The sequence below is a fragment of the Babylonia areolata genome, chromosome 3 (assembly GCF_041734735.1).
Source record: "Babylonia areolata isolate BAREFJ2019XMU chromosome 3, ASM4173473v1, whole genome shotgun sequence".
Classification (NCBI taxonomy): domain Eukaryota; kingdom Metazoa; phylum Mollusca; class Gastropoda; order Neogastropoda; family Buccinidae; genus Babylonia; species Babylonia areolata.
In genome coordinates this window covers 9,666,597-9,680,639 of record NC_134878.1, presented here as the reverse complement: position 1 = coordinate 9,680,639, position 14,043 = coordinate 9,666,597, and the positions used below count along the sequence as shown (strand labels likewise).

General features: G+C 42.4%; 1 protein-coding gene across 1 annotated transcript in view; it reads left to right on the top strand.

Annotated features, from left to right (window-relative positions):
* Positions 1-6,308, top strand: part of LOC143280237 (pancreatic triacylglycerol lipase-like) — a 27,548-nt gene extending 21,240 nt beyond the window's left edge. Inside the window, exons 10-11 of the mRNA XM_076584870.1 lie at positions 3,292-3,495; positions 6,181-6,308. Coding sequence (XP_076440985.1) covers positions 3,292-3,495; positions 6,181-6,250 — 274 coding nt within the window. The 3' untranslated portion in view covers positions 6,251-6,308. The remainder of the gene's footprint in view (positions 1-3,291; positions 3,496-6,180) is intronic.
* Positions 6,309-14,043: the final 7,735 nt, after the last annotated feature.

Sequence of the window (14,043 nt, the reverse complement as noted above, 5' to 3'; positions counted from 1 at the left end):
CAGGTTTCACTGGGGAAAAAAGCTAAAAGCTCTTGTTCACTTTGCTGGAATCAAGCTTTTCCACTTTTTTCGTTGTCAATTTTTGTCGATTTTTTTCTTTCATGACATCGTTCAAATAACCTTTTCATCCGTTTTTCCCTCGACCGGTAGAACTTTTTAACAAAGATCATTTTCCATCAGCGACAGCAGAGCTTTCGGATTTTTCTTTTCTGCCTATCTTGTCAGTAAGGAGCAGCTCTTGAGTGAAATAGTTTCTTTCACCCCCTTATTCCCACACTGACAGAATCTCTATTCTATCCGAGCATGACGTAATATGCTTTGATGATTGAATTTCTCTTTTGTCTCTTCTTTACTCAACCGCAACAATTTAATCGGGTCTCTCTGTCTCTCTCTCGTTGCTGAATTTTGATATTTTTTTCCTTAAAGAAAGAACTTGGGGCAGAATCTTTATTCTTTTATCAGAGGGACACTGAGCCTCATGTGAGTGCCATCTCCCCCAACTATTCACGACAGCCTCTGTTCTCTTATCGGCAACATTTTGATTGAATCGTACTTTCCCTTTTCTTCTTGTTCCAACAAAAGCTGTAGGCCCCTCCAACTTATCTTTTCCTCTTTTTTGTTTGATAGGATTACTGTTCAGTTTGAGATTCCCTTCTCTCTCTCTCGCTTTCACACACACACACACACACACACACACACACACACACACACACACACACACACACACACACATATATATATAATCTGCTTGTCCGAATCTCCGTGTTGTCTCTTCCTTCTCACTGCACACAGCGGAAGAAGTCCCCGCCTTTCCAGATATTTCTTTACCTTCCGCCTCCGCAAGAGAAGCACTGTGATCAAACCATTCCTTTCTCACCTGTCATTTTCTTTCTCTTCTGTCGTTAAGACAACACACTGTCATCAGACTCACATTTCTCCTTTTCTTATGTCGTCAACAATATCACTTTCATCAGAACTCATTTTCGCTTTGTCTCATCCTGTTCTTTATGGAACGCTTTATTAATCAACCACTCATCTGTGTTCTGTCCTGTCCTCAACAGAAGCCCTTCAATCAGGATGAATTTTCGCTGTGTACCCCCCATCCTTCCCCCGTCCCGCTTACTCCCTCTCTCGCTTTTCAACGAAGTACTTTAACTCTCTCAGTACGGCCAGTCCTCTCTTCTCCTCTACACAGACCCCTCGGATGTCCAGGTGGGTGTTTGAATGACCCAACCTTTAGTTTCCGTCGTCAGAACTGTGGTATTATTTGTCAACATTCACGTCTTCAGTATAAGAGCCTTCGGCTTGCAATATTTTGATGGTGGTAATTGGGGTGAAACGCTGTTAACGTCGTCTCTTTCGCCGTTCGTATGGAGAGAGTTAATCAGACCCACTTCTCTCTGTGTCAAGCTCCTCTTCTCTCCCCCCCCCCTCTTCTGCTTCTCAACAGTTTCTCTCTTTTACCCCCATCTCGAAATAAAACACGTTCAACACAACCACGCCCCTCTTTCATCTCTACACAGTTTCTTTAAACAGGCATGTTTTCACCCCCCCCCCATCTCTCTCTCCCTCCCTCCCTCACCCCTCTCTCTCCTCCCCCCCCCCTCTCTCTCTCTCTCGCGCGCGCACATGAGCTCTGTAATCAGTCTCTTCTCTCCTTGATGTAAACACTGACTGAACCAGTCGTCATTCCCAAACCGAAGCACTTCAGCATTTTGTCTCACTCTTTCCTCTCTCAGTCACCAGCAGCATGAACTTTCAACACTAATCGATCCGATCTATAAGTCCAGCTACTACTAATGATAATCACGACAACGATGAGAACGTGGGGATATTCACAGAGCGATAACAGAACACACACAGACACGTTCGTCAGACACAAAACAAAAGACCCTCCCCCCCCCCCGACCCCCCTGCAAAAAAAAACAAAAAAACGCACATACCCCCTCCCCCCACCTCCATACACACGTGCAGGGTGGAGGTGGACACAGATGTTGATTAAAAAAATATACAGAGTAGGATAGGAAGTGCATCATGTAAACAACAACAACAACAAAAAACAAACAAACAAACAAACACACACACACACACAAGAAACACCACCACCACCTGAAATATTTTTAGACTCTCTCTTCTCTCTTTCCTTTAACAGCAGGAGTAGCACGCGATCAAACCACGAGCCTCAAACTACCCCTCGCTTGATTTTACCCACAGGTCATTCTGAGCTTTGACAGTCTGTATTCATTTTGACTAGTCCCAAGTTACACCTTGTGGTCATTCCAACATAGCTTTCAATGAACTCCCTCCCCCGATGTGGTGTAGCGTATGCGGATTTTTCCGAACGCAGTGACCTCTCCTTGAGAAAGGGGAACCGAAACTGACACCCAATATCAATTACGAAGGAGTCGAAGGTCTATCCCACAGGATCATTCCAGGCTGGTTTATGTAGACCCCGGCGTTAATCTGGACAGGCAAGATCTGACCCGGGGGTAAAAACCAAGGGGTGATACAAACACGCAGCTACACCGGATTTACATCTCACTCTCACACCCGAAAACGGAGTATGGCTGTCTACATGGCGGGGTGTAAAAATAAAAACGGTCATGCACGTAAAAGCCTACTCGTATGCATACGAATGAACGTGGGAGCTGCAGCCCACGAAGGAGGAGGAGGAGGAGGAGGAGGAAGAAGAAGAAGAAGAAGAAGAAGAAGAAGAAGAAGAAGAAGAAGAAGAAGAAGAAGAAGAAGAAGAAGAAGATTGATTGATTGATTGATTGAATCTTTAATGGGTAAAGAATTAGGCACAGTAAAGGCCTTTTTACAATTCTGCCCATTTAACGACATAAAAAATAAAGAACGAACGACACAAAACATAAAAATAAAGAAATAAACTGAAATAAAATAAAATAATAAGAACGACGAATAAGAATAGGAACTTGAATAGTCTATTAAAGGTAACAAAGCGATGAAAAACTGGAACAATTGGTACATTACATGTACATAGGTACTTACACACACACACACACACACACACACACACACACACAAAATTATAAAACAAGCAACAAAGACATACGTACACATTCACGCCCACACACTCAAACACACACAAACACACACACGCACTTACTGTTCACACATACACATACATTCAATTTTTCATTCATCATGGCATAAGAAGAAGAAGAAGAAGAAGAAGAAAAAGAAGACGACGACGACGACGACGAAGAAGAAGAAGAAGAAGAAGAAGAAATCTCACTCTCACTCCTCCCGCTTTCCCTCTGTCCACAGCGACAGCGTGCACCTCCAGCCCGGCCACACGTACACCTACCTGATGACCACCCCGGGTGACCTGGGCCCCGTGGAGAACGTGTCCTTCCGCTGGCACCTGGATTCCAGTCTGCTCGACGTGGGCTCCTGGAACATCCTGGGTCTGCGTCATCCCAAACTGGCCGTGGACAGGATCGAGGTGGCCAATGGAGAGAACCACAGGACGTACGTATTACTATCATCACGGTTATTCTTATCATTATTATTATTATTTTGATTGTTATCATTTTTTAAAATAACAACCCAGAAGCGTTATTTCTATTACAAAGGTCTCCTTGTATCTGTCTGACGTCTATATGATGGACATTTTCTTGCCGTACTTGTCTTCAGCGTTTGTGATGGTATGTCAGTGGATTCTTATCATTATTATTGTTGTTATTTTTGCTCTGGTTAATTGACGTAGAATCTGAGAGAATCACAGGATGTACATATTATTATTATTATTATTGTCATTATTTGTTTTGTTTTGATTGATCGATATAGAATCTGAGAGAATCATAGGATGTACGTATTCTTCTTGTTACTCGTATTATTTTTGCTTTGATTGATATAGGATCTGAGAGAATCATAGGGCGTGCGTATTATTAGTCTTTATTGTTATTTGAGTTCTGATTGACTAATATAGAATCTGAGAGAATCGCAGGGCGTACGTATTATCAGTATTATTGTTATTTGTGTTTTGATTGACTAATATAGAATCTGAGAGAATCATAGGGTTTATGTATTATTATTAGTATTATTGTTTTGATTGATTGATATGGAATCTGGGAGAATCATAGGACGTACGTATCATTATTACTATTATCAATGTTATCATTTTTTGATTGATTGATATAGAATCTTGTATGAATAGGATGTACGTATTCTTATTACTAATATTATCATTGTTAATATTATTTTATTGATTGACATGGAATATTATATGGATAGGACGCACGTATCATTATTACTATTCATTTTTTTTAATTTGATGTAGAATCTTTTATGGATAGGAAGTACATAATATCATTACATCTTATATATATATATTTACTGATACAGAATCTTATATGGACAGGACGTACGTACTATTATTACTATTTTTATCATTGTTTCTTTTTTTTTATTGACATATGGATAGCACATATCATTATTACTATTATTATCATTGTTATTATTTTTTGATTTATTGATATAAAATCTTGTGGATAGGACGTACGTATTATTATTACTATGGTCATCGTTATTATTTTTCGATCGATTGATATAGAATCTTTTATGGATGGGAGGTACGTATTATTATTGCTTCTATGATCACTGTAATTATACTTGATTGATTGATATATAATCTTATATGGCAGCTTTCTTCAGTCAGAGACTGAACTCTTAGGACTCTACAAACTGAGTCATTTGTGCCAAAGGCCGCCCATGTGGGTAGAGTCTCCCGAGAGCTGCCTTAACGCGCTCATGATTCGTTTCCAGTGCCATTCACTCAGGTTTCGGTCTCTCTCACTCTCTCTCACACACACACACACACACACACACACACACACCACACACACACCACACACACACACACACACCACACACACACACACACACACACACACCACACACACACACACACACACACACACACACACCACACTTCTTTGTTTTGTTAGAAGCGTTTGCTGGGGCAGAAAACAACAACAACAACAACAAAACAAACCCGACTGAGGTGGCCAACAGCCAGAACCAGACATAATGCGTAACGTTGGTCGTTTGTTTGTGGAATTACTTGTGTAACCAGTGTTCGTGGGACATGGAGTAGGCCTCTGAGGCGGGAATAGAATGGAAGATTGGGTAGGAGTGAAAGGGATTGGAATTACAGCAGGAGATGGAGGAGGAGGAGGAGGAAGGAGGAGGAAGAGGAAGCGGAGACAAGGAACGAGAGGAAATTATGTAACATGAAGATGATGTTGATCACAATGATGAGGAGGAGGAAGAAGAGGAGGAGGAAAAGAAGGCAATAGATCTTGAAAGGAGGAAGAAAAAGCAGATGAAATAATGAGGAAGGAAGAAACAGAAACGCGAGAGAAAATACTGACGAAAAAGAAATAAAAAAAAAGAAAAGAAAAAGACGACGACGAAGGAATGAAAGCAGACCATCTGAAGGAGAAAAAGAAAGAACTGTGTGTCACAAGTAATGAAATTAAAAAACGAACGGGAAGACGCACAAGAAGACCTGAGGATGAAAAGAATAAAAGAAAGAGAAGAGGAAGAAGGAGGAGAAGAAGAAGAAGAAGAAGAGAAAGAAGCAGGAGGAGAAGAAGAAGAAGAAGAAGAAGAAGAAGAAGAAGAAGAAGAAGAAGGAGCAGGAGGAGGAGGAGAAGAAAAAGAAGAAGAAGAAGAAGAGAAAGAAGCAGGAGGAGGAGAAGAAGAAGAAGAAGAAGAAGAAGAAGAAGAAGAAGAAGAAGAAGAAGAGAAAGAAGCAGGAGGAGAAGAAGAAGAAGAAGAAGCAGAAAAAGAAGAAGAAGAAGAAGAAGGAGCAGGAGGAGGAGGAGGAGGATAAGAAGAAGAAGAAGAAGATGAAAAAGAAGAAGAAGAAGAAGAAGAAGAAGAAGAAGAAGAAGAAGAAGAAGAAGAAGAAGAAGGAGGAGGAGGAGGAGGAGAAGGAGGACTGAAAGAAAGAAGAAGAGAAAGAAGAGAGGGAGGAAGAAGAAAAATAGGCGGAACGAACTGGAGGACGCTGATAGGAGGAGAAGGACTCAAAATGGGAACCCAGCATGAAGAAACAGGAGGGAAAAGAAGACAGCAAGGAAATTCAAGGAGAAAGCAAAACAAATGAACAAAATAAACCATTACTGTTCTCTTTTTTTTCTGTTTCAGGTACAACTTTTGCGCGCAGGCCACACCAGTTGAAACTGACCACACACAAGTGTTCACCAGTTCCTGTTAGGTTGCTCCATTGTCTCTGGGTTTCTTTGCCTTCTGTAAATAAATGTGGATAAAATTTGATACACAGATCCGTATGGTTTTCTTTGTTGTTCAATTAAGACATGTCAGGGCTTCCCCGAATACCAGATTATATCACGTTGGTGTGGTGGTGGTGTGTCCATCGAGAGATCGATGATGACCATCGTTGTCATCCAGATGGGGGATGGGGGGAGGGTGGTGGTGGGGTGGGGGGAAGGATGCTCATGAGTCTATCTGTGAGTGCGCAGATGGCTGAATAGTCCAATCTGCGCACGAAATGTTCGCTGACAGTTGGGGCAGACAAAGACAGGCATATCATTGTCAGGGAGCTTGTTTGCCCGTGACTTTCTGGCCTGCCTCTTCTGAACAGCTGCAGCAGTCCTGTTGGCCTCGCACAACTTGGCGCCTTTGTGCACAGCAGCGCGCCATTTGTTACGGTCCACTGCAGATTCCTCCCAGGAGTCAGGGTTGATATCAAACGCTTTCAGAGAGACTTTCAGAGTATCTCTGAAGCGCTTTTTCTGACCTCCGTGTGATCTCTTCCCTTGTTGCAGCTCGCCATAGAAGAGCCTTTTGGGCAGCCGATGGTCTGGCATGCGCGCCACGTGTCCAGCCCAGCGAAGCTGCGACTGCATCAGGATGGTGAAGATGCTGGGAAGGGTGGCTTTTGCGAGCACCTCTGTGTCTGGGGTCCTGTCTTGCCACTTGATGTTCAGTAGCTTCCTGAGGCATGTTGTGTGGAAGTGGTTCAGCTTCTTGGCATGTCGTTGGTACACTGTCCAAGTTTCGCAGCCGTACAGTAGTGTGGGGAGAACTACTGCTCTGTAGACCTTTAGCTTGGTCTCAAGACTAATGCCTCTTCTGTTCCAGACATTTGCCCTGAGTCTACCAAAAGTTGCACTTGCTCTTGCAATCCTGACATTCACTTCATCGTCGATGGTCGCATTTCGTGACAGTGTGCTGCCAAGGTATGTGAACCGCTCCACCGCACTGAGTCTCTGACCGTTGACTGTGATGTTGGGCTCAACGTAGGGTTTCCCTGGGGCTGGCTGATGGAGAACTTCAGTTTTCCTCGTGCTGATGGTAAGGCCGAAGTTCCTGCTGGCAGTGGCAAACTTGTCGACGCTGAGTTGCATGTCAGCTTCAGATCCAGCGTTGAGGGCACAGTCATCAGCAAACAAAAAGTCTCTGATGATGTCTGTCATGACCTTCGTTTTTGCTTGAAGCCTTCTGAGGTTAAACAGCTTGCCATCTGTTCGGTACTTTAGGCCGATTCCAACATCGCCATCTCTGAAGGCATCAGTAAGCATTGCAGAGAACATGAGGCTGAGCAGCGTTGGAGCCAGGACGCAGCCTTGCTTGACACCATTTGTGACAGCAAAAGGAGCAGATGTTTCGCCATTGTCCTGGACTCGAGCCTGCATGCCTTCATGGAATTGGCTGACCAAGGAAATAAATTTCCGAGGGCATCCGTACTTGGCCATGATCTTCCACAGTCCCTCTCTACTCACGGTGTCAAAGGCCTTAGTGAGGTCGACAGAGGTGGAGAACAGATCAGCATTTTGCTCCTGACATTTCTCTTGCAGCTGCCTTGCAGCAAACACCATGTCGGTGGTTCCGCGCTCTTTCCGGAATCCACATTGGCTCTCAGGCAAATGACCTTGGTCAAGGTGTGCTGTGAGGCGGTTTAGTAGGATCCTGGCAAGTATCTTGCCTGCGATGGAGAGCAAGGAAATGCCCCGATGGTTATCACAGGCTTGCCGGTTCCCCTTTCGCTTGTACAAGTGAATGATAGATACATCTTTGAAATCCTGGGGGATCGTCTCTTCTTTCCACATGAGTGAGTACAGCTGATGAAGCTTCTCAGTCAGCACAGTGCCTCCATCCTTGTATACCTCTGCTGGTATGGAGTCTGAGCCAGGTGCTTTGCCACTGGATAGCAGACGGATTGCTTTCTGGGTCTCAAGAAGTGTTGGCGGATCGTCCAGTGCTTCGTTGGTGGGGACTTGTGGGAGACGGTCTATGGCTTCATCATTTATGGAGGAAGGGCGATTTAAGACACTGTTGAAGTGCTCAGCCCATCGTTCGAGAATGTTCTCCTTCTCGGTGATCAAGGTATTCCCATCTGCACTGAGGAGGGGGGATGATCCTGAGGATGTGGGGCCGTAGACTTCTTTTAAGGCATCATAGAACCTCTTCATATCGTGCCTGTCAGCATATCCCTGGATCTCATCAGCTTTGTCACTGGACGAACTTTTTTGTACGTATGCGCATGTGCAAGAAAAGCGTTTACTCACCCGCACACACACATATTGACCCAACACCATTTTAAGTGAAGAACTCAAAGGACACACACACACACACACACTTTTCATTATCAGAATACATATCAAATACCATGGTGGTACGTATAATAAGAGGAAACACTCCGAGACATACTAAAACACATGCGCTTACACACTCATGCCTGTGGGTACATAGACCAATACGCACACAGGCACATTCACATCATGCAGGAAATCACACATGATTTTTTTCTGTTATTTTATTTGGCATTTCACAACAGAATTATGAACACTTCAAGTGTACAACTAATGATTCAAGGTAATCTTATGACAAATGTGATCTTCAACATGTCAAATTCTTACACGCGTGATGATGAGAATCAAATTATCAATAATCACGACAGACATGTAAGTATCACTTCAATTATGATACAAAGGTAAGCATGACTTCAATGACCAGGTGGTAAGTGCTACCATTCAATTACAGCTTACTGAAACAGAGTGACAGTGAAGCTACAACATCATTGATTAATGCAAGAATCGGTAATTTGCAACGATTGCGCGCCAACACTCATACAAACACACGCGCTATGTGTCGTATCATCGTTATAATTACCTCACGTGTCAGTTTTTTGTTTTTTTTTGGTTCATGCACAGGTTGTTTTGTCCGGTTTATGTCGTACATGTATGTGTGTGTGTGTGTATGTATGTATGTATGTATGACAGTCGTGTCCGACTATGACCTTCAGAACAGCAGAAGAACTGCTGTCCCCACTATCTGGACCAGAATTTGACTATAGTGTAGACTGTCTTGCCCAAGTTAAATCCCCACTCTCTCTGCCAAGAGGGCTTTAGAATAGTCGGCGCTGGGATGATTCTCAAAGGCCAAATAGCCCTAAAAAATTGAGACTATAGCAGAAACAGTCAGTGTCATCTTGCCTCTTAGTTTGAGTTATAGTCCTTCACAAAATACCAAACTGCAAATGAATTCCCATTACAGTGGAGAAACCAACTAATCACAGCATTTCAATTGCTGTTGGTCCAACTGTTTGCTTATGTAAGTCTCTGCTATAAACCGGATATATCACTTGGTTCTCTCTCACTTTCTGTCCCTTATGTATGTATGTACGTATGGATGATGGATGGATGCATGACTCTTGTGTGTGTGTGTGTGTGTGTGTGTGTGTGTGTGTGTGTGTGTGTGTGTGTGTGCATGTTTGCGCACTGAATCATACTGAATACTGTGCTGGGTAAGACGGTGAGCTGTGATATATAGTACGAGTAGCAGCAGCAACAGCCAAACAACAGCAGTTGTAATATCAGGAGGTGTAGCTATAGTAGTTTCATAGCAACAGTGCTTGTGAGTATCAACTCAGTTACTTCATTTAAACACGTGTGTATGGCACATAACTTAAGCACGTAAAGCCTGTATGAAAAAAAAAACATACCCAGGAAAGTACACAACATGGAAATGAATATTCTCACAACCATAACCACGATTCATCGAACGATACGGAGCGAATAATCACACACATAGGTAATTCTGCTGCGTGTTGATACGCACAATATTACACGCAACATGACAGCAGATATTCAAGATGAATAGTGACAGTCGTCTGTAAAAACGTGAGGAAAAGTCACAACTTTGTACAGAGACGAGGGTGACAAATTACATCGAGTTACCACTGACAGACAAAAGGAAGAATTCAATGAGTGACTCAATTCATGGATAAATGAAACAATGAACAAATAAACAGGCGAACGAATAAAACGCCAACCAATGAAACGTACAAGAAACGAACAAACAGAGAAAAGAAACGAACGAATAAACAAAACGAATAAAAACAGAAACTGTAGTCAGTGAAAAATGTAGATGGGTTAGTAAGTAAAGTGAACAAATATGTCAACACCTAATTAAACAAACAAGCATGCAGTATGATTCATATCTGACATACCAATACTGCAGCTCACGAACACACGACCGTTTCCCTTCTGATCCGTACTTGTCTACTCAGTCAACTAAGGACAGAAGAAAAACAACAAGGTAATCATCGTCGAGTCACTACAGAACGTGGTCAGCTACCTTCTGCTTCCTTCTTCCGAGGTGGGAGATGAAGAGGAGGAGGAGAGGAGAAGTGTGTGGGTGGGTGGAGGGGCGGGGGGGGGGGGGGGGGGGGCAGGGGGGGGGGGGGGAAGCAGAAGAAGAAGAAACATCAGAAGCAGAGAAGGAGAGGTACAGTAGAAAACAACAACGACAAAAAAACAACAACTTGTGGTGGATTGAGGAGGACGTCAAACCACGCGAATAATTCCAGTACAGTATTTTTCCTTTCTGTTTTTCTTTCGTTCTCTTTCGAATAATTTGAATGCAGTATTCTTTCCTTTCCTTCTTTTTTTTCCTCTCTCCGAATAATAAAAACAAAACGACTAAAACTCCAAATCCATCATTTCCTTCGAATTTCCAAAGCAGCAGCTCCACATGAAGTAAAAAAGCTTGACCGAATGTAACGAATATGCAAGTTTAGAAATCATCCAATGCAACGCGATGTATCAACTTACATCCAAACCTTCCATGTTTCTTTTTAATTGTTTTTTTCCTCTGACTGGCGGAGAAGGGAGAAATCAAAACAAGGGAGAGAGAGAGAGAGAGAGAGAGAGAGAGAGAGAGAGAGTAGGGAGAGAGAAAAATGGAGAGAGAGACAGAGAGGGAGAGAGAGAGAGAAATGGAAAGAGGGAGGGAGGGAGAGAGGGAGGAGAGAGAGAGAAATGGAGAGAGAGGCAGAGGGGGAGGGAGAGAGAGAAATGGAGAGAGAGAGGGAGGGAGAGAGAGGGAGGGAGAGAGAGAGAGAAATGGAGAGAGAGGGAGAGGGGGAGAGAGAAATGGAGAGAGAGAGGGAGGGAGAGAGAGAGAGAGAGAAATGGAGAGAGAGAGAGGGAGGGAGAGAGAGAGAGAGAGGGAGGGAGAGAGAGAGAGAAATGGAGAGAGGGAGGGAGAGAGAGAAATGGAGAGAAAGAGGGAGGGGGAGGGAGAGTGAGAGGGGAGAAAGAGAGGGAGGGAGATAGAGAAATGGATAGAGGGAGGGAGGGGTGGGGAGGGAAGGAGAGAGAGAGAAATGGAGAGAGGGAGAGAGACATAGAGAGAGAGAGAGAGAGAGAGAGAGAGAGAGAGAGGTGGGTGGGTAAGTACAACAAAGAAAATGAATGTGAGAATTATTTTTTGCTGTAAAACGCTGAGGCACGCATTCGTTTAAGAAAAAGACACAAACACTATCTTACAATAACAGTTTAGTTCGCAGCGCGCGGAACTTGAAAAAAAAGCCAGAAGAGCGCAGTTGATTGTTTTTCAAGGGTACTGGTAGTAACTACTCTTACACCTTCACCATTTCAGCAGAGAGTTTGAAAAGCGAACACCTTTTCTGTTAGTCCTACTTGCTCCGAGGCTTTTCCTTTTTCTCCACCTCCTCTGTCTTAGAAAAGAATGTGCATGCACACACACATATTATGTAGTGTGTGTGTGTGTGTGTGTGTGTGAAAGAGAGAGAGAGCGAGAGCGAGAGAGAGAGAGAGAGAGAGAGTTACGAAGACGGGCAGTCATATATCACACACTTTTTTTTTCTCTTTTCCCTTGCTGAATATTTCACATCGGGTGACTGAGATTTAAATCCATTTGCAAACGGCACACTGCATTTCCATTGAAAATGAATGTGCCTATTCAGATTTTTCCCCTTAAAATTTATTGAGATGGATTAAAGCTTTTTTCTTTCTTTTTTTCCGTCTGGAACATGGTTAACGTTTTGCATGGGAGTGGACACCACACACACACACACTCTTCCTCTCTCTCTAAAGATCTCTTGTTAAGTAAAATGTCATTTCAGTTCTCTCTCTCTCTCTCCATATATGCGTTATTCTAAAAAAATGTTTGCGTGTTTTTGTACCTCTGTTTACGTTGTCTATTCATGATTTGCAAAGACAACGGTGCTTTGATTTGATACTGTATTTTTAATCTTGCTTTTTTAACTTGTCATTTTGTGTGTTTTGTTTGCCAGTTCTTTTCCTCATCGGTTTGTTTCTTTCAGTCTTTCCCCATTCCATGGGTGGAGGATAAAAAGCTTTGTTTGCTTATTCTATTACTCTGTCATCGCGCGTGCATGTGTGCGTGTGTATGTGTGGTCCACTCCCCCCAAAAAACAACAACAACAACAACAGCAGTGCAATCAATTATCATTAATCGCAATTACAACTAAATACCTCCAACAATTAGATCGAAGATTTGGTAAACATATAGTATCTAATTCTGGTTAGAACAAGCGCACGAGTATGTCGGTTTTTTTGTCACAGACACTCAAAACTGCTAGCAAATAACAACAACAACAACAAAAATCAGAAAAAAACAAGCACAACAAAGAGTATAACACATGCCGAGAAGTGCTTTCTGTTTAGCTAAATTGTCCGTGTTGTTGTTGATGATGCTGTTTTTTTTTTGTTTTTTTTTACAGCGAAACACTATGAATGACTCCAGGGAAATGTACTGTCACTGACAAATGTTATGTCATTGGGTGTACACATTAGGGTGAATGAACGCCGAAATGTGCATGAAATGAAATCGCGAAAACAAAAAACTCTCTCATGCACGCTCACACACACAGACACAGACAAGCAGACACAGACAAGCAGACACACACACACATATATATATATATATATATATATACACTCGAATTGCGTACATGGTGTGACATTTCTGACTCAATTCTTTAAAGGACTAAAGTGTCTGTGTTGTTGTTGATGATGTTGTTTGTTCTTCACAGCGAAACACTATGAATGACTCCAGGGAAATGTACTGTCACTAACAAATGTTATGTCATTGGGTGTACACATTAGGGTGAAAGGAATGCGCGTTGCTTTTTATCAAAACATACTGGACGCCGAAATGTGCATGAAATGAAATCGCGAAAACAAAAAACTCTCTCACGCACGCACGCTCACAAACACACACAGACACACACACACACACATATATATATATATATATATATATATATATATATATATACACACACATGTATATACGATATATACATACACACGAACTGATATAAATGGTGTGACATTTCTGACCCTCTTCTTTAAAGGACTGACAAAACAAAAACGAACTAAAACAAAAAAACAAAACAAACAAAAACAAAAAAACCCAACAAGAACAAAACCAACCCACAAAAAAAACAAAAACAAAAAAAACAACAACACACACACACAAAAACGGAGATTAAAAATATTTTTGTTTCACTTCAAGCTGAAGAAGAATATAAAAGTGGATTAATGTTAGAGCCATTGTTCATGCCTCCCAGCAGTCTAGCTGGCAAGTTGACAGCCAAAAAACGCGAGCCTCCCGTCGAGAGCATTTAACAATCCGCTCTATTCCCGTCAGAAACGTTTTTTCCCCTCATTTGTTTATTCCCAAAGTCTGATGCTGTTTTATGTTTTTTGGTTT